The sequence below is a fragment of the Gymnodraco acuticeps genome, unplaced genomic scaffold (assembly GCF_902827175.1).
Source record: "Gymnodraco acuticeps unplaced genomic scaffold, fGymAcu1.1, whole genome shotgun sequence".
Classification (NCBI taxonomy): Eukaryota; Metazoa; Chordata; class Actinopteri; order Perciformes; family Bathydraconidae; genus Gymnodraco; species Gymnodraco acuticeps.
In genome coordinates, this window is record NW_022989983.1 from 2,601,273 (window position 1) to 2,626,246 (window position 24,974).

The 24,974-nt window shown below is 42.6% G+C and overlaps 1 protein-coding gene across 1 annotated transcript in view; it reads left to right on the top strand.

Moving 5' to 3' along the window:
• LOC117543764 (cadherin-4-like) overlaps positions 1-24,422 on the top strand; it is a 226,082-nt gene extending 201,660 nt beyond the window's left edge. Inside the window, 9 exon segments of the mRNA XM_034212320.1 lie at positions 4,433-4,618; positions 5,090-5,343; positions 11,555-11,697; positions 17,200-17,436; positions 18,177-18,410; positions 18,503-18,621; positions 18,623-18,643; positions 20,204-20,368; positions 22,598-24,422. Of these exon segments, the coding sequence (XP_034068211.1) occupies positions 4,433-4,618; positions 5,090-5,343; positions 11,555-11,697; positions 17,200-17,436; positions 18,177-18,410; positions 18,503-18,621; positions 18,623-18,643; positions 20,204-20,368; positions 22,598-22,804 (1,566 nt within the window). The 3' untranslated portion in view covers positions 22,805-24,422.
• Positions 24,423-24,974: the final 552 nt, after the last annotated feature.

Consider the following 24,974-nt stretch of genomic DNA (forward strand, 5'->3'; position numbering starts at 1 on the left):
GCTTTCTCTGCTGCCGCCCCTAAACTGTGGAACGACCTGCCCGTGTTAATCAGACAGGCTCCCACACTGCCTGTTTTTAAATCCCGTCTTAAAACCCACCTCTTCTCCTAGCATTCGTAAACAAGTAGATTGTTGCTTTTATTTGCTTTCAGTGGTCTATTGTTTTTATTATATGGCTGTTTTTAATTTTTTAATTGTTACGTTTATTCTGGTTTGTTTTGTGTTGGTATCTTTTATTTTAAATGTATTTATGTTGTGTTTTGTGAGCTGAGCTGTGTGATTTTATATTTTATATATATCTCTGTGCAGCACTTTAGTCTGGAGGTTTTAAAGTGCTATATAAATAAAGTTGGATTGGATTGAACGTACATTTCACCTGGGATTTAGCTCTGCATTTGATTTGATGATTGACCGGTGCACAAAAGAATGTCTGGCCTGAAGGCTGAAGCTGATTCAATCGCAGGACCCTCTGATTTGATGGTCCTTATTCAAAATCCTTATTGATGAGGAGATATCAGCTGAAATCAGGGGAAGGCCCATAGAGAGCTCTCTGTTCTCAGCATGGTCACAGGACAAAATAACAAACGCTGACAGACCTGCAGGACTGCAGCTGTCCCTTAACTGAACGCTCAGATATCTGGGATTCCAGAGAGAGACAGATGCTTTCTCCTCCTCCTCCGCGGGGCCGTGCTCAGCGTGCATGCCAGTACAGATCCAGCCGCCCGCTCTGATAAGAGATCCCCGGTTGTCAGGGCTCAGAACTGCTCCGTCCCCCGTCTGTGGGCCTGGCTCCGTCACCACTCTTCACAGCGAGAGTCGGGTCTAGTCCTCCCGCTAGCCAGACAATTAGATAATTGACATGCAGCGTTCAAAAGACATAAAAGAAACACATTGTACTTTGTCCTTGACATGTAATGTATGTTCACGCACGCTGTGATAAATGTTTGTCATTTCTTCAGAGCCTCATTATGTTCCCTTCAACCCTCCTGAGTATATAATTCGCCTGAGCCTGTCAGCAACGTAGCAGTTGCCTGTGACTCAGAAGTACAAATGAGTATAAATGTGTTTTTGGTCCTTCACTTAGACGCAAACAGTGATGCAGCTCTCCCACGGCACAGACATTCTCCTCCTCCACCAGATGCCATTTCCGCTGCTTTGTCAATCTCTACTTTGCATGGTGCTTCCCACACAAGCAACTAGTCTTGGAGCAGTTCAGTAATTATTTGTGCATGACAGATGCGAGAAGAATTCATTTCTCTCTACGGGATGCATAAAGAAAACAAAAGCGTGCTAATTAAGTAAAATTGCTTACGGGGGCGTAAACCAAGCTGATGGTTAAAAAAGATATGTGTTATTCATTACACCACACCACTCAATGTTACTGCTCCGTTTGTCATTATGTGGTAGATAAAGACAATGTTATTTGCAACTATTGACCTAATCAAAGTATCTAAGTGTATCAAACCCCTGCTAAAGTGAACCAAGTGTTATTTAGATTCCACGAAACAATGCTAACCTCTCACACACACAGGCTTAAAGACCTCAATAGACTGCTATTTGTAATTCACCTGTAGAGCTGCAGAGTGCCAGAGATTATTTTCCTCTTCCCTATTCTTGACTTTGATGTGTGTTAAAAGAGAGGCTGCTAGGAAAAGCATCTTGATATTTCTGCATTGAAAAATGAGAGAGAGGGTAGACACCTGTTTCCAGTAACTATATCACACTATAGAGAAATCTCAAGTGATGATGGCAGTCTTTCATTGGTAGCAGCATTGGTATAAGTAAGTAATGCTGCCATGTATCATTAGTGGTTGTTCTAAGGACATCGTGAGGAAGAAGAAAGGCCTCCTTTAGTTTATTTTAGCTATGCCTTCCGACATGGAACATTTTCCTTTGCTCAATGAGTTGTCAGTAATGCTGTAGTTTATTCCCCTTGCTATGCAGTGCACCTTGATGCATATTCAAAATAATTGGAGGTCTGTACAGCGCTGTAACCACACTGATTTACCCTCGCTGGACTGCAGCTCAAACGTTTGAAGGCTAGCCGTGTTTATAGACAGTTAAAATATTAAAAGCAATAATTAGAAATGATGCAACCTTACATGGGTTTTGAAGGGATGACAATTCATTGTTCAATGATGATGCTTATGCTTTGAATGGTGGGGACCTTGGGAGGTTCAGTGCCCCTAACACACACCATGCCAATGTGCTTTTGTCTGCACAAGTTCTCAACAGCAAGACTATGTAACTCTTCAAAGGAAGAACAATGGCACTTGAAAGCAGACACTGGCCAATGGTGCATTCATGCGCTCCTTGAATGGTCTCATTTCTCGAGTTTGAAAGTTGTTCTTGTTATCCAACTTTGGTGTTATTTAAACTATATACAAACTATTGCTCAGTTAATTCATGGTCAGTATATCAAAACTATTTCTCAAATCAACTCCTTTAAAGGTGGGGTAGGTACTTTTGGAGAAACCAGCTCGAGTGCGCTAGAATTTGAAAATACACAGCCGGAAGAAATCTGCTACTTCCTTACAGAGCCCCTCCTCCAACACACACGAACGAGCACACGACCAATGAGGGCACGAGATAAGTTTGTGCACAGATGGAAGGCTGACAGGCAGGTAGGCCATCCAGTTATTTTAGCCGGGCCGGCTCAGATGATTGGTCGTGCTTTTTACAGTACTACAGCTTCCACAGATGATATTTTTAATGGATTTTTTGTCAAAGCACTTCAGATATTCATTGCTATCGGGATGTTAAGAGCATTCCATGGAATATAACAAGTGTATCTCGAGCCGGTTTCTCAAACTTACCTACCCCACCTTTAAAGGTGGTCACAGCGACATCACTTAATGCTGCTGAAAAAGCTCGCTCTGTTCCTAACATTTTCTCCTTGTTGAATGTTTAAACAGACGAAGCACATAATGTGTATAAAGCCCCGTAAAGCTAGATCCTGAAACCCTGACAAAACCTTTTGTGACCTAGCAGCTCAAATTCAAGTTTAATGATTCTTTTTATTTCTCACCAAGCTCCCGTTCAATGATTACCTACAACTGGATCTTTTTTGTCAACACTCCAGTTCCCCCTGCTTTAGAGCCACAAAACCCATCAGAAACTAAAGTCTGTGTCTCTAGTGGCTTATCAACGGGTCCACATTGCATTTTAGTGAGAGTGGCCATTTTGGAAGCGTCCTCCCCTACATTCAGCACCATTGTGTTTGCCTCTGAGAGCGTTTTCCATTTGGCCGTCTGACAGCGCAGCCTGGAAAGTTTGTGGTGGTGTTTGTTGCAAAAGCCTGGGGTGAAAATGAAATGGAATAGCCCACACACAAGCGACTGAAAGTGCATATTTAATTTGTTCTCTGCTTATCAGTGTGGTCGTACTGCAGGGGAGAGGAGAGAAAGTGGGCAAGGAGGAAGGGAGGGAGGGGAGGGGAGGGGAGGAGGAGGAAGAGAGGATGTTTTGGATCGGGTTGGACGCTGCTTCAATCCCACGATGATGAAGCCATTAAAGTGAACAGCAGCTGGCAGACACACCCCCCAAACAAGTTAAAGCTTCACAAGAGGAAACACGGATTATTGCCTGACAAGGGGAGCTTTTAGTGTGTGTGTGTGTGTGTGTGTGTGTGTGTGTGTGTGTGTGTGTGTGTGTGTGTGTGTGTGTGTGTGTGTGTGTGTGTGTGGTGTGTGTGTGTGTGTGTGTGTGTGTGTGTGTGTGTGTGTGTGTGTGTGTGTGTGTGTGTGTGTGTGTGTGTGTGTGTGTGTGTGTGTGTGTGTGTGTGTGTCTCTCTCGGGTGCCCATCCCTCTGATAAACCCCTATAGAGAAGGACATGAATACTATTGTTCTGTAAACCCATCTTCAGGCTGCGCTGCTGTAACCAAGTTTCCTCCAGAGTAAGTTCAGAGGGGGGTTGTTTGAGATTGCAAAATAATGAAGATCATTAGCCAAAGATTATTCCTACCGCTGTCTTAATTACAGTACTTATCTAATTGCTTATTAAGAGCTAGATTTGGTGAATGCACAGAGTCTAAATTAAATGGGTAAACACTTCAAATCCATTAGTTCAAATAAGAGTTTCGTATTAGAAGACATGGCGTGGAAAAGAGGGACATCATTTACATAATGGAAGATATGATTCTCTATTATCCACATTGAAACAATTATGTCTTCTCGGTCTCTTGTTTGTGTAATTTCTCCTCTATTTGTTTTGCTACCACTTTCTGTGTAATGAGCATTGTTGACCTGACCTTAAAAGTGGTTTGTTTTCATAATAACAGAAAATGCTTGATGATGACGCAAGGAATGTGAATAATTTCAATAAATCAACGTATTAACATGCATTAGTAGCTTGAGCTACATCATTAACATGAACTCTTCCCTCCCCCGCTCCCTCCCCCGCTCCCTCCCCCGCTCCCTCCCCCTCTGTAGTTTTCAGGGGAGGTGCCGGAGAACAAGGTGAATGTGGTGGTGACCAACCTGACGGTGTTGGACAGGGATCAGCCCCACAGCCCCAACTGGAACGCTGTGTACCGCATCGTCAGCGGAGACCCCTCGGGACACTTCACCATCCGCACCAACCCCATCACCAACGAGGGCATGCTGACGGTGGTCAAGGTAATACAAAAATAAAACAAGCTAATCATTAAGGCTTCTCTACAAACATTGTGTTTTGTTATCTATTATTATTCACGTCTTGCATGTTTCCACCTGCTCTGGTGGCAGATTCAAGATTCAAGGCTTTTATTGTCATATGTACATAGTTAGTGTAGTTATGACAATGACAATCTTAGGTCACAGGCTCCTCCAACAGTGCAGCACAATGAAACGGATAATAGTGCAAGTAAATAAAATAAAATAGAATATAATAGAAATAGTGCAGAATAGTCTATATACAAGTAATTGGAATATTGATATATATAAGTTGCAAACAGGTGAATGTTATGGATGTTCTTTCAAAAGTTCATGTGTTTAACAGTCTTATGGCCTGATGATTGAATCACACTCAAATTGGAGCACAGTTAGTATGAATCGTGCAATCAGCTATACTCATCCCCCCTCCACTCTCTCTCCTTGGTGCTTCTCTAGCCCGTGGACTTTGAGATGAATCGCGCCTTCATGCTGACCGTGGTGGTTTCCAACCAGGCCCACCTGGCCAGCGGCATCCAGTCCTCGCTCCAGTCCACAGCGGGGGTCACCATCTCGGTCCAGGATGTGAACGAGCCTCCAGTCTTCCCTGTCAACCCCAAGCTGATTCGCTTTGAGGAGGGGGTGCCGGCCGGGACCACTCTGACCGTGTTCGCTGCTCAGGACCCCGACCACTTCATCCACCAGTTTGTCAGGTACTAAAACTACGCTAAGGACCTTATGGTTTCAGTTGGGTTTGTTTGTGAGCAGGATATGGGAAAAACTACCAATATTCATGGGACTTGGTTAAAAGATATAGCATGGGCTAAGGAAGCTATTATTACATTTTGAAGAAGATCCAAATATGGATAATAAAGCTATTTTTCACTTTTGTCAACATGGCGAGATAGCGCACTTGGCCTTTGCAGAGGTCAACGCTCACTGATAACCCTTCTAGTTTGTCAAATGTCCTACATCAACAAACTGGCACAACATAAGAAAACTGTCCTGATCAGCATATCAGGGGCCAAGTCTGTGGGGGAACCGGGGGGTCGAGGTTTAGGTCCCAGAACGGACCAAACACGAGAATATTCTGGTAGATTGAATTCCATATAACTTCCTGGGGCCCTGCCTGGTCAAGCACCAGACCCACACTGCTGCCCCTTATACAAGGACAGGTTGAATGCAGAGACTAAGTTTCACTATGTGAAATTTGTTTTGTAAAGCACTTTGAAATGACATATTGTCATTGTCATATATAAATAAACTTGCCTTGCCTATGTGTGCTGTGCTCAGTACATGTACATGTGTGTGATAATTAAAGAGGAATGTGATTGCTCTCCATATTTGACAGCACCTTAAGCTGAAATTCTCTTAAAAACTGACATGTTGTATTGGTTAGGAACAGTTCATTATTTTCACATCTAGCTCCTACAAGTATTGCTTGTTTCCATCTGATGACTGTAAGTTCAATATTCACTCTCATTTTATCTCTGTTTTGGGGGAATTCCTTGCTCTTTAACTCCACTATGCTAATGCCGCCATGTGTCATACGATTAACCGTATAAATCCTCCGGGGGGGGAAACTGAGTGCCATCATTCACATAGGACAGACACACACATCCCAAGGCAAAATAAATGAAGGGGAGGGGATAGCACTATACTATAAACATCAGTATGACATTGGGCATCGGTCACGAGGACGTCCCGCACAAACATACGTGGACGTATTCAAGAATGACGTAGGAGCACAAAGTACCAATGAACTGGCCAGATGTATGGAGAACCGGGATAACTGGAAGCAACGATGGAGGGCTCGTCTGAGGACGACCTAGAGAGAGATGACTGTACTAGTATTTGGCGCCAATCAACAAAAGCATCAGCAGCACATCATCATTTCAACATCCTGAGTAACAGTTCATTTAAAGAACTCACTGCAGCAGGGCCACGCTCTTCCTGGATGTCTCTGAATAGCACCGGCTGAAGGAGCTCTTCAGCTAAAAACATGAAACACTGGATCTGACCCTCACCGCATAAAGCGGTCCTTTGCTTCATGATCAGTGTTACAAAGTCAGAGCTCAGGCTAATAATGGATCCTTCCTGATCGCTGTACAATGTTAGGAGAACTGCAGCCGGGCTTTTTTCTCTGTTGTTTTGTCACTCTGGGCGACCAGTTTAACTCAAATTCAATCAGTCAGATTTGTTCTAATCTCAAATTGTCTTTATATTAATTATATCTTATTTTATTGTAACTAAATAGAGTATTAACGGAAACCAGTGGCGAACCGTGTCTATCACAACCGGACCTTCTGTAGACACACACACCCCCTGCCGCCCTCCGCAGCATTATAATGTCCGTCTTTTCACTGAATTGTCGTTTTGAAAGGTACTCACAACAATTCCGCAACAACTTCATCTTCACCTGTTCCACTTGTCATTTCAACGTTAAAAACAATAAAACGGCATGAATTGCTTCGTCGCATTCATCTACAGTAGATCCTCTGTCTCGAGCCAGTTAACTAGCGGGCCTAGTACCCTGGAACCGAGGGGAACTCTGAAAGAATACGCCCATTGGCTACAAATCAATATATGATTGGTTGATCAAACTGTCAGTCCAAACGCACGCTCTCATTCAGTGCAACGGCCAGGGCATTCGATCAAGGATGTAGAATACCTTGGTTGAAGGATATTCTACCCAGAGACCCAGAACAAGATCTGATTGGTTGCTTTCTTTTCTAACACAAAACCACTGAAATGCGTAGCATGGTCCGAGAAGGACAAACAAATCAACGTAACACTGTAATATTACAGATCAACAACACAGATACGATTCTCATTTATTCATTTTATTACATTTTATTATATTTTATTACATTTTATTTATATAATTAAATCGATTTTTTGTTTGTTTTATCTGAGTGTTCCAGGGTATTCTCTGAATACCTTAAAGGCCCTGAAACAAATTACACTCTTTAAATGATAAAGTTAAAGGGAAATAGAATTACCTCCCACTCAACCCATTAAAACACTTCATAAAAAGAAACGAGGAAATGTAGTATCAATCGAATAACTTTATTGCATCACCAAACCACATATTATAAATAAGATTTTGAAACCTTCATAAACAATATATGTTCCCTATGTCTTTAAATCTCCACTTAATCTTCAGATTCAAGGATGTTGAGATCATTTGTTTTTGATTATTTATGTGCCTTTGGATTTTGTGAAGAAGTTTTATTTTCTGTAGGTGACACGCATCAAAGTTAGAAATCACTGCTCTTACTGCAGCGACTTCAGGAACAAACAAGAAGTCTCTGAGAGGCTGAGGTCGGACCTGGTTGCCTTTGTAAAAAAATCCGTGCTGACACCCGAAAATGCGTTGAACAAAATCTTAATTTAATGATTGCACAAACGTATCATTCGAATGATCCAGTATAAAGTTGTGTTAAAAATTACAGCGACCCTCTCACCAGTGAATTGACTTACCGTGAGTGCTGCCAATAACCATGTGATTGAACTAATCCAACCCATGACTGATCACAAAATAATTGGTAATAATATTATGAACAAAGACCAGTGCCAAAATATTAACAATGAAAAACTGTGTTTCCCCACTTTCTGGCATTAATGGCACCTGCAGTCACTACCAACTGCCTTATCTGTTTAGTACGAAGCACCTTCTGTTGGTTACTTCTTTAATACAATACAATTAGAAAAGGAGATTCTCAAAATAATTGCAGTCAGTCGTTCGACAATGGACCGAAGCTTCTCAAAGGCCAAATACTACCTTGATGGTCAGATATCTTACAGCGAGGCATTTCCAATATGTCCCCACTGCGTACTACATTTATCTTCTTCTCAATCTGTGTGTCAGCGCTGAGCAGTTTCTCCACAGTTTATCCGTCGTCCGTGACATTTTCCACCGACCCTCCGCCCACAGCCCGATCTCCGGTTACCTCCCCGTTGCCTGGCGACTGGTGTGAAGAGGTTATCCTGTAATGAGTCGGACACTGTGTATCTGCCCTCCTTGGATCCCTATCTTCTTCTTCTCTCCTCCTCATTGATCCCCCACTCCATCCTTCCTAACTAGGGTGACACACAGCGGGCATTGTGCCATCCAGGCATCGACCTCCTGTGACAGAAACCCCCGCCCCCCACATGCCCACTGAGGTCCAGCGGCACCGTTCCACTTCATAGGCAGCTGCAACAGGAGGGATTGATTTTTCTTAATGTCAGAGAGATGGCCTCTTCCACTGGAAAATGTGCTGAATTGAAAGCGAGGTAGTGGGAGACGTTCGGCCGGGTTTCTATTCCTACAAAGACATGCAAGTTGGCTGAGTTGCTCTGCCTTTTGAGAGAAGTAACTCCTCTTTCACTCTCTTTTCTCTCATCCCCCCCTCCCCTTCGCTCCCGCTGACCCTGTCACTTTCTTCCCTGTCAGTCTGTGCGTTTGTTATTGGCGGGAGCTCAGAGCTGCCGTCTTCTTCTCCGAAGCAGCGTTCCAGCAGACGCTCAGCTCATGCTCAGACAGCCTCATCTCTGCTGCTGTATTCCCTTTAGGTGACCTCGCTTGAACCCTCGCTGAAGCTCACACAAAAAGACACCCGAATGTAGAGCGGGAGACTCTCAAACGCACGCGAACGCAGACACCAGCTCCCGCAGAGCAGGAGTGAGAGGCCTGTGAGTTAGCAGAGGTTTGGAGCCGAGCCAGCTGGAGATTTGTTTAGCTTTCAGAAATTCTTAAGATGATCGAGCCTTTTTTGTCTGCTGATTTCACTGTAAGATAGGATTCAGGTGGCAGCTAATTTATGTGTGCTTCTCTGTTGGTATTAGAATATTAACCCAACAGAATTATGACATTTTTGTGAAGTGATATGCTCATAATAAAGGTCTTAGTTTAGGGCTTATGCTTTTGATTTCAGTAAAACTCCAGCAATTAAGTATTGCACTTTCGTGAAGTAGGGAGACTCAAAAGAGACATATTAAAATAGGGTCAACATCGAAACAGCGTAGGCTGAGACGTTCTGACATTTACACAAGGTCTCTGCAGCCTGTTCAGTCCTCAGGCAGAGTCTCACAGGATGCATCCACCCTACGGTTCGGCAGGAAGTTAAAGTTTCCAACCAGCAATGGCTGATAAAATGCAGCTGTGTGCGGCCTTGTCAACTCATCGTAAACCACTCTTCATATAAACTTGACAAAACAGAATAAGGTTCACTAAAACGGTCATCAATTAACGGTGTCAATAAAGGTTTATTCCACAATTCCCACATTGTGATTAACAACGTATTTTCCTTGATGCTCCCCACTTCAGTCAAAGCACAGACCATCAGTTTGTAATGCAATACTTGTGTTAGAATCAGCGCAGTGCCTTTTAAGGGTAGAATTCATATGGAGTTTAAGCTAAGAGTTCATTCTTAATTACTCCCCGGGTTAGGTTGACATAAGGTTAACCTTCCCATTGTTAACATTGTTTTATATTTCCATCAGAATGCAATGAATGTAAAGCCATGATATTACACCAAATAAGTACCTTTGGATTAGCACAAAATAGTTTGACAATTTTGTTGACATTTACAGTAAGTACATGGTTTTGATACATGGTTTTGATCCCTGTTACACCTTACCGTATAAACAAACCATTATCAAACTTTGTTAACAGAAATCCAAATAGACTTTTTTGGAATCTGGAAATGGAAGTCCCAAATAAAATGTTTTCAAAGCAGAATAAATGCAGCGTTATCTTCCCTAGAGGGCTTCTATCGTCAATTGAAAATCATGTTTATAGGCAATTTTCATAAAATAAGGACATGTCATATAGAATCAAAGCTGATCAAACTATAACGCAGGGCATGTTTTTGGAGATGTAAAAAGTCTCCTAAAGTCTCCAGGACCCCAAACAGAACATGAAGGGTTAAAGGTCACGACAGGCGTCAGCAGAGTGAGACAGAGTGAGACACTTTGCTCTGCGAGCGGCACATGAAGAAAGCAGGAAGGGACATGTTGTTGGCACAGGAAGCAGCATGACGTGCGAGTCTAACCTGCAGGGGAGCATCAGATCCTGACTAACACTGCATGACAATCTCCTTCACTACAAATTACATTTATTTTCATCTATTTATTTTAAAGAAAGAAAATGTGAAGGATATGTCGAAGGATTAGCTTAGTGTGTAGCAGTTTGTGTCTTCAGCTGGAGGTGGAATTAGCTTTCTCCATGCGTGTGAGGCTCTGGATAACCAGCCTCCAACGCACTGCTTTAATTAAGCCCCCTTCCCCCTTCATCACGGTTTCCTCCGACCACGCTTACATTCAGAAACACGCCACGGATATCTCTCACTTTGTCTTGCTTTGGTCTTTCACCTCCACCTCCTGTCACCATGCTGACCATCTCCCCACCTGTGAGACTCCTCGCCTGTCCTCAATTAACCATTTGTCATTAGGAGCTGAGAGATAAGCGCCACCTCCGCTTAGCCAGTTGTTAAGTCTTGTCATAGTTGTAAATGGGTTTTATAGACTTTAATTGCGACTGTCACTTTCCACTCGGTTGACGTATCGATCGGTGACAGAGAAGAGAGTTGCCGGGGGGGCCGTGTGGGTGTACAAAGAGCAGTGAAGTTGTGAAGAGCTCGGCTGTTCTGCACATGGGCTCAGGTTTAACTCGCTCTTCATGCTAATGAGCTGCTGCTATGATAAGCTCGTGAGCATATGTTCCGCTCTCCAAGTCATTGTAATATTTCAACGGTGCTTGGCTGGTATTGTTGCTTATTATGGTAATGAACATTCAACCTGATAATGGGTGCTTTGGATCCACAAATAAAGGAATCTGCTGGAAGTCAAGTAGCAGTTGGTGTTTACATGTGGATGTGTTTCCGTGGATTTGTGTTACTAAAGTATCTGGCTTTCTCTCTTGGTGATGTGTGTGTGCAGGTACTCCAAGCTGTCAGACCCAGCTAACTGGCTGAAGATCAACAGGACCAACGGGCAGATCACCACCATGGCGCTGCTCGACCGGGAGTCCATGTACGTCAAAAACAATGTGTACGAGGCCACGTTTCTGGCGTTCGACAATGGTAAGTCCGGTAAGTCAGGATGACTGTGTGTTGTGACACTTCGATTAACAGTGCGGCACGTTCAGGACTACATACAGTTAGGGAGGGGTATCGTTAGGATTTTATGGATACTGAAACTACTTCTTGATGCTGGTATTTATCCACACTCTTATCGATACTTTCATCCTTCATTTTGTGCAAACAATTAAGACATGTTATGAACAGAGGTGAAAAGATTCAATAGCAGTTTTTTTTTTTCATAAATAAATGTATAATATAGTCCTTGAGCTTCTTAACACCAAAGAGTAATAGATGAAAAAAACGTGAAATAACATTTTAAGAACAAAGATTTGGGATAGCATCTGTTTTATTTAGCCCAACCCCAAAATCAGAATCAATTCATCATTCAACAGTTTTAGTTTTTTGATCTCATCCCTACATAGAGTTGGCACTTCTTTGTCACATCAGCAGATCAAAGCATTGGAAAGATAGCCAGTAGTTTTACATTGATGTTATCCCATTAGATGAGTCCTTTAATGACCCTCGTGATCCCCTCACTTTTCAAATAGCACAGGGTTACTCAACTTGCTTTGGCAAGGATCCACTTTTGCAAAATGACTGGATACCAGGCCCTCTGTCAGTGGGTACAGGGGATCCTTCCCTGCCACTGGTTTTTATTATCAAGCTCCATTAGTTTGTTTTACAACACATCAATCATCATCTGACTGATAGATGGAAGCTGTCATATTTTTTCATCATCATTCATTATCCAAATGAGAGTGCAGCACAGGCTACAGATGAAGGTAGTGGGCATTTAGGGCCACAAGATAATCACAAAACATATTGTCCGGCATATTCCTCACTACTCTGATCACTAAAACTAGGATCACATTAGGAAACATAATGCATTATATAATATATGGGATTACGGTTGGCCTGTGAACGATGCGATTGTCTATTGGCTGACAGTTATCCACCACGGAGCCCAGCATGGTGATTTAAGAGCCCGGCCCCACCGTAATCGTGTCCTTAGCTTCAGGGAAGGTGTCGTGCTGTTACTTTCCATAACAGTGTAGGATTACTTGCTTGCATACAATGGAAAATGTCTTTCTTAGCTGTTACAAAAAACAAATTAAGATATTTCTACACATTGTTACTTTTCTCTATCTGACAAAGACTCATCGCAATTTACAGGAAAGGTCCACAAGAGGACTGAACTTTGCTTCATTAAGCTCATTGTGAAAAAAGGCCAACTCCCTTTTTTACATTATACTAAATTCGTTTTATGGCCCAAAGCTTCACAAATGCAGAGATATTGTAGATTATTAGTGAGGTATTTGATGAATGGAGGTTGTATATGTTAAATACGTCAGAGCCGTGTTACTCTCCAGTCAGATTCCCTGTAGACTTTGTAGAGTTATATTTGTATTTATTCATGTTAGCAAACTATGGATAAGCTTAAAATGAGAATAATTTGGGTAAAACTGTGAGCTGGATTTGGGGCCTTTTGACATGTGTTTTTGAGGACAAAGGAAGATGGGGGAAGGTGAGAGCATGTCTTGATTTGCATTCAACTTATCTGGCTACAGTGGTTGGGGAAACCTAAGGTCGGAGGTGTCTGTGATATTTGGGCGGCCAATCAATGAGCTCTAAATGGGAGGATCTGATAACTCCTCCCATTGTCAAAGAGTATAAACAGACACACACGCGGTGTTCAGCCTCTTTCCTCTGGCTGGCACACGTGCAGGTAAATTCGGGATCCCAAGGGTAATTTGTATTAAATTTGTACTGTATTGATTGTATTGCATTGTCATATTATCATTAAAGTAGATTATTGGTTAACGGTTATTTGGTAGCTCTGGATTCCTTCCTGTATTAACCAGCTTGATAGGGACGCGCGGAGATTTGAAAAGCGGACCAGATATCCCTTTAAATCTCTAACAACTTCGAATGAGTAAGGCCAGGGACGTGCACAGACATTTTGAGGGGCTATTGCTCTAAACTGAAAAAGGGCCTCCCCTCCCAAAAAAAAACATAAGACCTTTTGAAAATTCTAACTTGTTTTTAATGTAAAAGGTTAATTAAATAAAAACACAACACTTTCATTGCAAGTGACACTCAGTTGACTATTATGTCCAACTGCTAAATTCGTTATTCAGTCTGTGTTCAGTTCAGCCTCTCAAATGTGCTCTGAACTGGAGGCTTGGGGTTAGCCCCCAACAGAACATGAACTTCACTCAGCACAGATACAGGCTTTGCATGTATCACTGATTTCTTTTATTAGTGTACTCCAATGTATGTAGTTGCTTGACATAATCACAGTGCTTCACCTGCAGATGCCCTGCTGGCACCTTTTATCCAGCTCTGCAAAGTTGCAGTCCTTTTAGCTGCCTCCTTCAGATGTCTCTCTCTCTGCTTCAGTCTCCTCTGTCTTGAAGGCATTCTTAAGCACAGAAATGTAACATTAGGCTATGCATAAAATAACGAAACGATTATTACATTAACTAATTTGAACAGTAATTCACATCATCATCTCATAACAAAATAAGCTAAGGCAACGACTTGCATTCAGTGACTTGATTTTTAAAATGAAAACCAGGGATATCTTTTGTTTTGAGGTCCATATCTTATTAGACATATCTAATGTTAGAAACTATTAAAGAAAGAATGGGGGCAATTCTGTTTTAATGTAGTTTGACCATTGTAACTGCTGTGCAGACATACTGATAAAATAGGGCTTCTAACTAATTACCTTAAATAAACTCACTTAATTTCATTAATGAAACCAGTTCAATATGCATTATTCTTATCATTCTTTATGAGCGCAGTAACGGTAAGATATCTAATTACTTATTTATCTAGTATTCCATCACATAATAACAGAGATGGTCAAACTGAAGTAGAGACATGGCAGAAATCCTACAATGAAGCGGGACAGTGAAGTGTTCTCCGTGAGAGGGCGATCAAGAAAAGAGAGTGAGCAGTGAGGGAGTTTACAGATGAAAAGACACAGAAAGACAGAAGCACAATAACAAGTATATTTAGGTGTTTTTTTGTAAATAACCGACGGTGTCAAGAGGAAGATAAGTCCCCTGGTTGGTCCTCTATACTCTAACTGCCATTCGAAAACTCAAAATCAATTTTCCAAAATCCGACACTAGAGGTGGTCTTAAAAGCATATTTAAAAACGGGGACAGATTGACCCGGGGATTGGCCACCAAAGCCAGGCGGGCATTTGATATGATCACCATAGCCATATGAGGCCGGACTCGGAGGGCTTTCCTTTGCTTCCAGCCGTCAGATTGTAAACAAAGTCACGTTACTGGGGGCAGATGACAGCTCTAACTTCCGGTGTGTTTCCCGCAGCGAGACGCTACAATACTAATTGTGGGCTTATCATGTTTATTCGGCCACAACAGAAAAAGAAAAAAAAAAACTCACTCTCTCCAGAAGGGCAGGTCAGACACAAATTGCAAACGGGCCGTTGCCCGGGCAACATTAGCCCGTACCTGTGCACGTCCCTGAGTAAGGCGTTGTGTGCATATACTCTAGCATGCGTAATATACTGTACATAACTATGCGTTGACCTTCACTGCCCTCTGTGTGATAAAAATAGATCTGTAAATGAAGGTCTTTAGTTGTTGGAAGCTGAGGAGATGAAGCTCTATAAATAGAGGTGCTCTCTGTGTAAGTGGGAGGGACACAGGTGTTTTAACTCCAGAGAGGAATGAGGGATCGGTTGCCCCGAAGCACACCAACTTAAGCTCAAAGTGTTGCCTCCCTATTGATTCAGGAGCCCAGTGTCAACAAAGGGGATATATTCCACTTTGATTGAAATTCTCTTTACTTATTCTACTCAAGCAAAGCGAATGTAGCAACGAAGCACCCAGCCAATCATAACCGACAAGACGGTCGATGCGCCTTGGGGCCGGGGCAACAGACCTTTACATAGTTGATGCTCCAAGCTCCTGTGGGATATGGGGGGAAAAGTTGAGAAACAGCCCTGATGAGCTACTGCTGTAAACTCTATACATGCTGCATTGCATCAGGAAGTGTGTTGGGCTCGCTGACAGCCGTAGTGCGGGGGAGTTGTCAACTGGATATCAAGGCCACAATATATCACTGCAGTCTGTTTGTTCAACAGAGCAGCACACTTCTTCAGCCGTAGTTCAGGGATCTCAAGATCAGAAGTGGTTTCACTTCTCTAGAACTTATCGAGGTTTTCTGTAACTGCCAAAGTCTGTTCACATTGTCCAAAGCTGACGTTAAATGTATTGGCCTTCTTTCAGAGGATTGATATGACTGCATATAGTCCCTTGATCCTCCCTAGCAACAGTCTGTTATCCTTAGCAGCGATCTTTTTGTGAGAATTAACAACCTCTTGAATGTCCAAATTGACCAATCAGAAAAGCAGACCACTAATGTCATCAAGTGTAATAGAAGTCCACCATTAGTCATGCAGAAGTGATGTAGGTTGTTTATAGCCTACAACTTGCTGAGCAAAACGTGTTAAGTATTATAAACTTGTTTTTACCACACAGCTTATTTTCAGCAATAATCTCAAGTCTGATGAAAGAACCCCATTGGCTCTTAGTCAAGGGAACCAGAGCGATGCTAACATCTGAAATGTCCTAGAAAACCATCCCAACAGTACGCTATTCAACAAAAACAGCATTTTGTTTTTAATATCACTTTCAGCACAAGATATGTAATACTGTACTTAACCTCACACTAGAGGTTATCCTCATTACAAATGTTTCTATGTAGCACAGCTTTAGAAACAACTTCCTGTTCCCTTCTCTGAAAGCAGGCAGAGCACTTAAAATAAAACAACTAGACACTTATTCCCAGCGCCTTGTCGTACAGCACCAAGAGCAACAGAAACAGTGTGGCAGAAAAACAACATTTCTCCTTCAGTTATGTTCTGTTATCCAAGCACATTAGAGATTTGCTGCTGATGCATAAAACATCAAAAATGTGTCGCCCAACCTGATGCTTCTGTTCAGGCCTAGCACTCGTGAGAAACCCTGAATAAGTTATGATGAGCTTGTGTTGCTGGATCCACTGAAGGGTTAGCGTTTGAGTCATTTTCCCAGTGGGCTTTGCAGAGCGCAGATAACAGCAATCTTTATGTGAGTGTGTCCCCTCCCATACGAGTCTCGCCTCAGCCTTTTCAGAAAGCAGCCAGCTCTAAACACAAAGAATAAAAAATGTATGTCCTTTTCGTTTGTTCTGGGTGCTTTGTAGAAATATACATAGAATTGCCCCTCCGTTCAGCAGTCAGTAAACAAAACTTATGTCTACACAATTGTTTCTTTGCCACATTTTCTCACTTCCACACACAAATAAGTAAAAAAAAAATCTAATTAAAATTGAAGGATTGTTTTTTCTTTCTCAACATCGTAACTCCATTTTGTATTCTTTCTTTGCTCCATCTCCAATTTTCCTCCTTCTCTCCTTATCTCTACGTTATTATCTCACCATCTCCTCCTCTGATCTCGTTTCCTCTCACGTTTCCTTCAGGCTCGCCCCAAGCCAGCGGGACAGGAACTCTCCAGATCTACCTGATCGATGTGAACGACAACGCCCCGGTGCTGGTGCCCCGGGAGGCGCAGGTGTGCGAGCGAGCACGCCCCAACTCCAGGGTCAACATCACCGCCTCAGACGCCGACGCAGACCCCAACGTGGGGCCCTTCGTCTTCGAGCTGCCTTCTTTTCCCGCCAGCGTTCGACGCAACTGGACTATCTCCAGGATCAGCGGTAATGAAACGCTATGCATCGTCTTTACTGCAGCTGCCATTCTTACTGCAAATAGTTTTTGCCTACTCTGGTGATGTTACATTTAGGATGTATGTGGGGAATGATATATTCAGCATCTCCTGCCGAATTAAACCATAAACGTAACAGATGGGATGCAAAAGCCCTCAGCAGAGTAACTGGAGACATCAATCAGGGGACCGGGGATTGCTGTAAGCTGCGAGAGAAGTCCAAGTTTAACAAAATGTCTCACAAAGCTCACAGTGAGAGACGCGGGTGCCATCCAGTGTTGACGTACGATCTATCGCTTGTGACAAATGAGATCCATTCATCTCTCTGTCCCCCGAGCAGCCGATCTGTCACCTAATCCACCCAGATGGATGTATCACAGCAGTTGTCTTGAGGACAAATCTGATCACATACCTGGATCCTTCTCCCACTGAGACTCTCGTCTTAGCTTGGCTGAGTGAAAGATGCTGAAGGTTTTGCGTTCTGGGTGCTTTTTTGATATATCTTTACTGCCTCATACATACATGTCAGAATGATTACTGTGCGGTTTGTTTGGTGGCAACTTTTATTTGGCGTGTCGTTTTCTTGAACCTACGCACATGACGACATGATAAACTGCAGTAAACAAAATGTGAGTACACTGTCTGATCTTATTATCCCCTTGTTCTTCTTCTTTCCCCTCCTACTCACTTCCTTCAATGTCCCCCTTTTCCCTGTTTTTCTTCCATCCCCAGCTGATTACACCCAGCTGAGGCTAAGGATTCCTTACCTGGAGGCAGCGGTGTATGAGATCCCGATCATCGTGCACGATTCGGGGAACCCTCCTCTGTCCAACCGCTCTCTGATCAGAGTCAAAGTTTGTCCCTGTGATGATAACGGGGACTGCAGCGCCACGGGTGCGGTGGCCGCTGCCGGCCTCGGTACCGGCGCCATCATCGCCATCCTCATCTGCATCATCATTCTGCTCAGTGAGTGAAGCATCAAGCCTACGCGCTATTGCATCATTATATCAGTATGTGGCGTACCACGAAACAACTTTTCTGCTGTGTTTTTTCCCCAGGCATGGTTCTGCTGTTTGTGGTGTGGATGAAGCGCAGAGAGAAGGAGCGGCAGGCGAAGCCGCTGCTGATCGACCCCGAGGACGACGTCAGGGACAACATCCTGAAGTACGACGAGGAGGGGGGGGGGAGAGGAGGACCAGGTAACCTTTGAAGACCATAATACATCATTAACAAAATACATAAAAGGTTGTTCACCCGCAGTGACGTCTTTGAGAAAAAACGTTTTAACTTCTACTGTTATAGAAGATCAGAAATGTATGAATCGATAAGATTAGATAACTTCATTAGTCCTTATGTAGGGAAACTAGTTTGGCCATGCACAGTGAAATCCAACCAACAAATATTCCAAGAGGACAAAAGCACAGTTAGTCAGCCTGCCACAACATTAAAAACAATGTCATGTTTCAATTAATTATAGCTACAATTTAGAATTTCAACTCATCTGCCAATTATTTTCTCATTATTGTCAATGCAATGTCTTAAAAAAGGTGACAGATTGTTTGTTGTATTCATCTAGCAAACCCCCATACTTGTATCATATATCACAGAGAAAATGTTGGCTTTAATGAAGAAGATTTCTCTTCATAATATTTCCTGATTCATTGCCTGTCTAATTGAGTTTTGCAGCTAAACTACTAAATATTTACAGCAAAGTGTAAGTGAGGTGTCTAAAATCATGATCAATACACCAGGTTATATATCAGATTTAACTTTTAAACACCTAGCTCCTTGCAATCAATTAATGTGATGTCACAGAATATTAGTTAATCTACCAAAATTCAATTGTAAAATGAATTGTAAGTTTGGACAGCATTGAGCCGCAGAGAGAGTCTGTAGAGAATGAAAGTGAGTTAGACTATAAAAAGTTTTCAGAGTTCACTCTGCCCTACAAACTCGTGCCTTGGATGAAAATGCTGCCTGCTTGATGTTCAACTTCTTTCACACAAGGAGCCCCTTTACCTCTCAGAAATAGCAATATAAGTGTACGCCTACTGCACACCCCCTCTCCTTATCTCATAACATTTGCTCAATTTAACCTCAAACAATGTTAGGCTCCAACAGCTTTGATTAATCCAGAAAAGTATTATTAATTATGCCATTTTATTTCTTGCTATTTTCTAACACCCACACTCACTACCATCAGATCGCTGCCGTGTGTGTTTTCACTCTAAAGCTCCTCTGAGGTTTAATACCAGACAGGCAGAGTGTGTATATCCCCAGGCATTTCAAAATCTGTACAATTTCTGGCTCACAGTACACTTTGTACTTCTTAAAATCAACTTCATATGTCGAAAATTGCTTTTTGAGCATTTCAGACTTTTTCAAACAATAAAACACCATGAATTGTGGGTAATTCCCTTAGGCAAAGACAGCAGCAGTGCAGATTTACAAAAGGGCTCAAAGGTCCAGCAGAAAGCCCTGCAGCAGAGCTTCATGCAGGTCAGCCCTGAGACCTGCACACATAACAAGAAGGCACATCAAAGTGTGTGAGGGTGGACAGAGGAGAAAGTGTGTGTACCAACTTAGAAACTCAGCAAAGCACAATGCGTGTACAGCGCTGTATTTAGAGACAAAAGAAAAAGGTTAATAAGTGTATAGAAGATCTAATTATGAACACAAGTTATAAATTACCAATAAAGGATCAGAAGTAATGGATGAGCTGTCTCTCAACCCTCTCTCTCTCTCTGGGCTTCATGCAGGACTACGACCTGAGCCAGCTGCAGCAGCCCGAGTCTTTAGAGCACATCATCAACAAGACGGCGGGGGTGCGCAGGGTGGACGAGAGACCCGTAATCGCTGAGTCACAGTACCCCGTCAGACCCAGCCTGCCCCACCCTGGAGATATCGGAGATTTCATTAACGATGTACGTACAAGAATGGATGGAGAGTGTTTTCATGTTGTGTTTTTTCCTCAACTGTGATGTTGCAGTGTCCGGAGACTTCATTGATGTGACTCATACAGAGGTTTACACAACATAAAGGAGTTCAGTGTTTTTGTTCCCGTCAGCAGAGGTACTGCTCAAAGTGTGTGTGCCTTGTAAACAGCTCAGCTCAGACCTTGATGGAGCATTAAAACCCTAATGGGTGGGTGAGCAAGATGAGACGAGTTTACTGCATCTTTTACAGTCTGGCCACCTGAACCTGCTGTAGCCCTGTGAAACGTAATCATCTCAGTTATAGTGTTGGTGTACAATGACTGGCCTGAAGCCAATGTTGCTAAAAATACCTTGCTGATACAGTATATAGGGCCAACCATACACAAAGGGAATGCTGTAACTGCATAGACTGGATATAATAATCGAATGTAGCCACCGTTACATCACCCAGTGGTTAGTGGACTACCACTTTGAAGGCAAGGCAAGGCAAGTTTATTTATATAGCACTTTTCAACACAAGGCAATTCAAAGTGCTTTACAAAAAATGAAAGACATTAAGAAAATGGCATTTAAAATCAGTCATTAAAAAGAAAAGCTAATAAAATAAACATTAAAAGAAAAAAAATACATGGATAAAAGTTTCAGTGCAGTCTAAGATATGAATAGTTCAATTAAACATTAAAAGAAAAAGTACATGGATAAAAGTTACAGTGCAGTCTAAGATATGAATAGTTCAATTAAAAGCAGCGACAAAAAGAAAAGTCTTCAGCCTGGATTTAAAAGTAGTCAGAGTTGCAGCGGACCTGCAGGTTTCTGGGAGTTTGTTCCAGAGATTTGGAGCATAATAACTGAACGCTGCTTCACCATGTTTAGTTCTGACTCTGGGGACAGTAAGCTGACCAGTCCCTGAAGACCTGAGAGATCTGGATGGTTCATAATGTAGCAGGAGGTCAGAAATGTATTTTGGGCCTAAACCATTCAGTGCTTTATAAACCAGCAGCAGTATTTTGAAATCTATTCTTTGACACACAGGAAGCCAGTGTAAAGACTTCAGAACAGGAGTGATGTGATCCACTTTCTTAGTGTTAGTGAGGACTCGAGCAGCGGCGTTCTGAATCAGCTGCAGCTTCCTAATAGATTTTTTAGTGAGACCTGTGAAGACACCATTACAGTAGTTTTTCCAAATCCTGCTGTGACATTAGTCTTTTAATCCTAGATATGTTCTTTAGGTGATAGTAGGCTGATTTAGTAACTGTTTTAATGTGACTGTTGAAACTCAGGTCAGAGTCCATGACTACACCTAGATTTCTGGCTTTATCTGTTGTTTTGAACATTGCAGACTGAAGCTCAGCGCTAACTTTTATACGTTCTGACTTGGCTCCAAAAACCATTACCTCAGTTTTATCTTTGTTTAATTGGAGAAAGTTCTGACACATCCAGTCATTGATTTGTTCAATGCACTTACTCAGTGTTTGAATTGGAGCATAGTCTCCTGGTGAAATGGTTACGTACATTTGTGTGTCATCTGCATAGTTATGGTAACTTATTTTGTTGTTTTTCATTATCTGAGCCAGTGGTAGCATGTAGATGTTAAAGAGAAGTAGCCCCAAGATGGAGCCTTGAGGAACCCCACATGTCATATTTGTCAACTCAGATGTGTATTTACCTATAGAAACAAAGTTGTTTCTGTCCTTTAAGTAGGATTCAAACCAATTTAGAAACCACAATGAAGAGTGTTGTTCCGCGCCATCTTGTTTTTCAGAGCCAGTGTGACCATATTTGGACATTAGTATGGATCTGAAGAACAGTTAGGTTCACTAAATTACCAGCTTACGCTAGAAATAGCTGTCTTACTTAGTTGGCAAGGTGAATCCATAATTCCCTTAACTGTAAATCGGGATGCTAATTTGGATAGCATGGTAGCATAGCCTGCTTTACAGTTTTGGTACTGTAACCATAACTTACAAAATGAATATCACACTCTATTGAAAAGTCTTGATCCAATTCAGACCATAATCAAATCGGGGGATAGGGGTAATAAATCAAGAAAGGTAGGGTCTCATAGAGTTCTATGCAATCCGAGCCTGCTGGCTGTGAGAAACAAAGCAGGTTCAAGGCTCTTCCTCTGGCTCTTTTCAGACCCAAATGTGTTGCTGTAACTGTAGAGAGGAGGTTGAATATATTTAATTTGTCATGTGTCTGTCCTGATGTCTCCAGGGTCTGAGGGCAGCGGACAACGACCCCACAGCCCCTCCCTACGACTCCCTGCTGGTGTTCGACTACGAGGGCAGCGGCTCCACCGCCGGCTCCGTCAGCTCGCTGAACTCCACCAGCTCAGGGGACCAGGACTACGACTACCTCAACGACTGGGGCCCTCGCTTCAAGAAGCTGGCCGACCTCTACGGGGGAGGGGACGACGACTGAGAGCGGAGCAGGGGCCAGGGGGGAGGGAGAGGCGGGTCGGTTGAATGGATGCTCCTCGAAAAACCACTGGCAGGGGCCACGAACACCACGCAGTGTGAGGAACAGACCCTCACACGGGCTGCGTTGGTTTGCTCACAGCGACCGAGCTCACAAACATGAACTCCGCTGCAACGCGACTGTATTCTGGCTTTATATTTTGTAGTGGCGAGTTTGTAGTGTGACGTTTTTTTTTCTTTCTTTTTGTCGTTCTCTCACCGCGCTGGACCCGGATCTCTGGGGACGAATCAAGGCGGTCGTGAGAGACACGAGTAGTGACTTTGTGCTTTGATTTTTAAAAACGACACCATCTCTTGCTTTAGTCTCACACTGAAGAGAATGTTTGTGGGAAGACGCTCTGACTCTCTTTCACTCTGTCAACTTGAATTTCCTTAGAACAGAAGCACTGTCATTTTATAAAGTGCCTTTTGTGCTGTGTTTTTGTATCAGACTCCTGCTATCTCAGGATCGGTTGCCATTCGTGCAGTACAGTGGAGGTGCTCTCTCTCCCCCCCCCCCTCCTCTCTGCGCTCCTCACACCTGCCTGTCACACCCCCCCCCCCCTTCAAAGTGGTGCAGATGAACAACCCCCAGTCCCAGGAGGGAAGGACACAACCAGGGCAGACTACCGGATATCATAACCCACTGAATTATGGCCTAAAAGAAGCCAATAACAGTTTTTCTCCAAGGACCTGCTCAGTTTGACTTTCACAAGCATCACCTGTCGACACGCTGACATTGTGTGAAACCATTTTTATACATGTGGGGGTTTTCTAATTTAGTGGAGAATGCCTGCCTTTCCTCTGTGGATTCATGAGTTAGGAGCCTTTATGTTGAGATGCTTGCCTGCCCTGTATGGTTTTGTGTTGCTTTCTCCACAGTGTAAAGCTTATGTAGGCATGATCTGAGTAGTCAGACAGTGAACTTGAAAAGACTTGGAAAAAAGGCATCTGAGAACGATTTTTTTTGTCGCCTTGAACATTCCCGTTTTTTATAGGCTATTAAAAAGGTGCATGATTTTTTTTCTTTTTTGAAAAATGTTTTACTCAAAGCACTTGTTACTATGTGGTGAGAATGTGAAAATAGTCAGCGGAAACGATATGAATATACTCTGTATAAAGACACTGAGAAAAGAAAAATACTGTAAGATACCTATTTTTGAAGTATTGATGACTTAAAAGTTGCTGCTCTTTTCTCCGGCTCTTCATCGGGTTTAGGGGATTTTTGGCCTGTTCATTTGTCGTGTGGATATTTGAGTTTCTTTGTCTTTTGTTAAACCATAATTATTTTTTAAGATGCCTGCTTATTCATGTTTTGTTCAGTTTTTGCTATTATTTTCTTCTTCGGGATTGTTTTCTAAAAAATGCTTTGTTATACTCCTTTTATATGTGAAAACACAGCCTTTCCCTTCACTCTGTATCGTCTCGGACAGATTGTTGGCCTCTGGCCTCGGGACAGTGGACGGTTCATTAGCCATGCCTGCTGATAGTTGTTCTATTATTCAGTGTCCTGGAATAATTTTATTCATTCATCTAGATACTGGATGTGTGCTTCAGAAAATAAACAAGACATGTTTTGAAAATGTGCTCTTTTTTTATACATTCATCATCTTTAGGTGTATGCTAATTACAACACGTTCTATAATATCACAAGCTTTAAATGATCATGGGCCTCTTTAGATGTGTTTATTAAAGTGGACCTATCATGCTATATTTGAATAATATATTGTAGGGCCATACCTATATAAAACATGTCTGTGAAACAGATCATGCCTTTTAGCCATGTCTCATTTAGCTCTATTTGCTCTATTCCTGCCCTGTTGTTGCAAGGGCTGATTCTGTGGCAAATGAGCTGCAGCTGACCACGCCCCCCTGCAAAGGAGGGGGGCGAGGCACGAGTGTCATGTTACCATGCCACTGCAACCTCTCATTCCCCTGATAGGTGGAGTTTCTCCATTGGACTCCTTTGTTTACTACCGAAACATAGTGGCATCACTATATAACACTTGTGCTTCTATTGGGTATGCGCTCCAACATATTGAACATGATAGGCTAAGGGGCGGGACAGTTCTATGAGGTTGACCAATCACAACAGAGCCGGCCAGCTAACCAATCAGAGCAGACTGGGCTCTGGT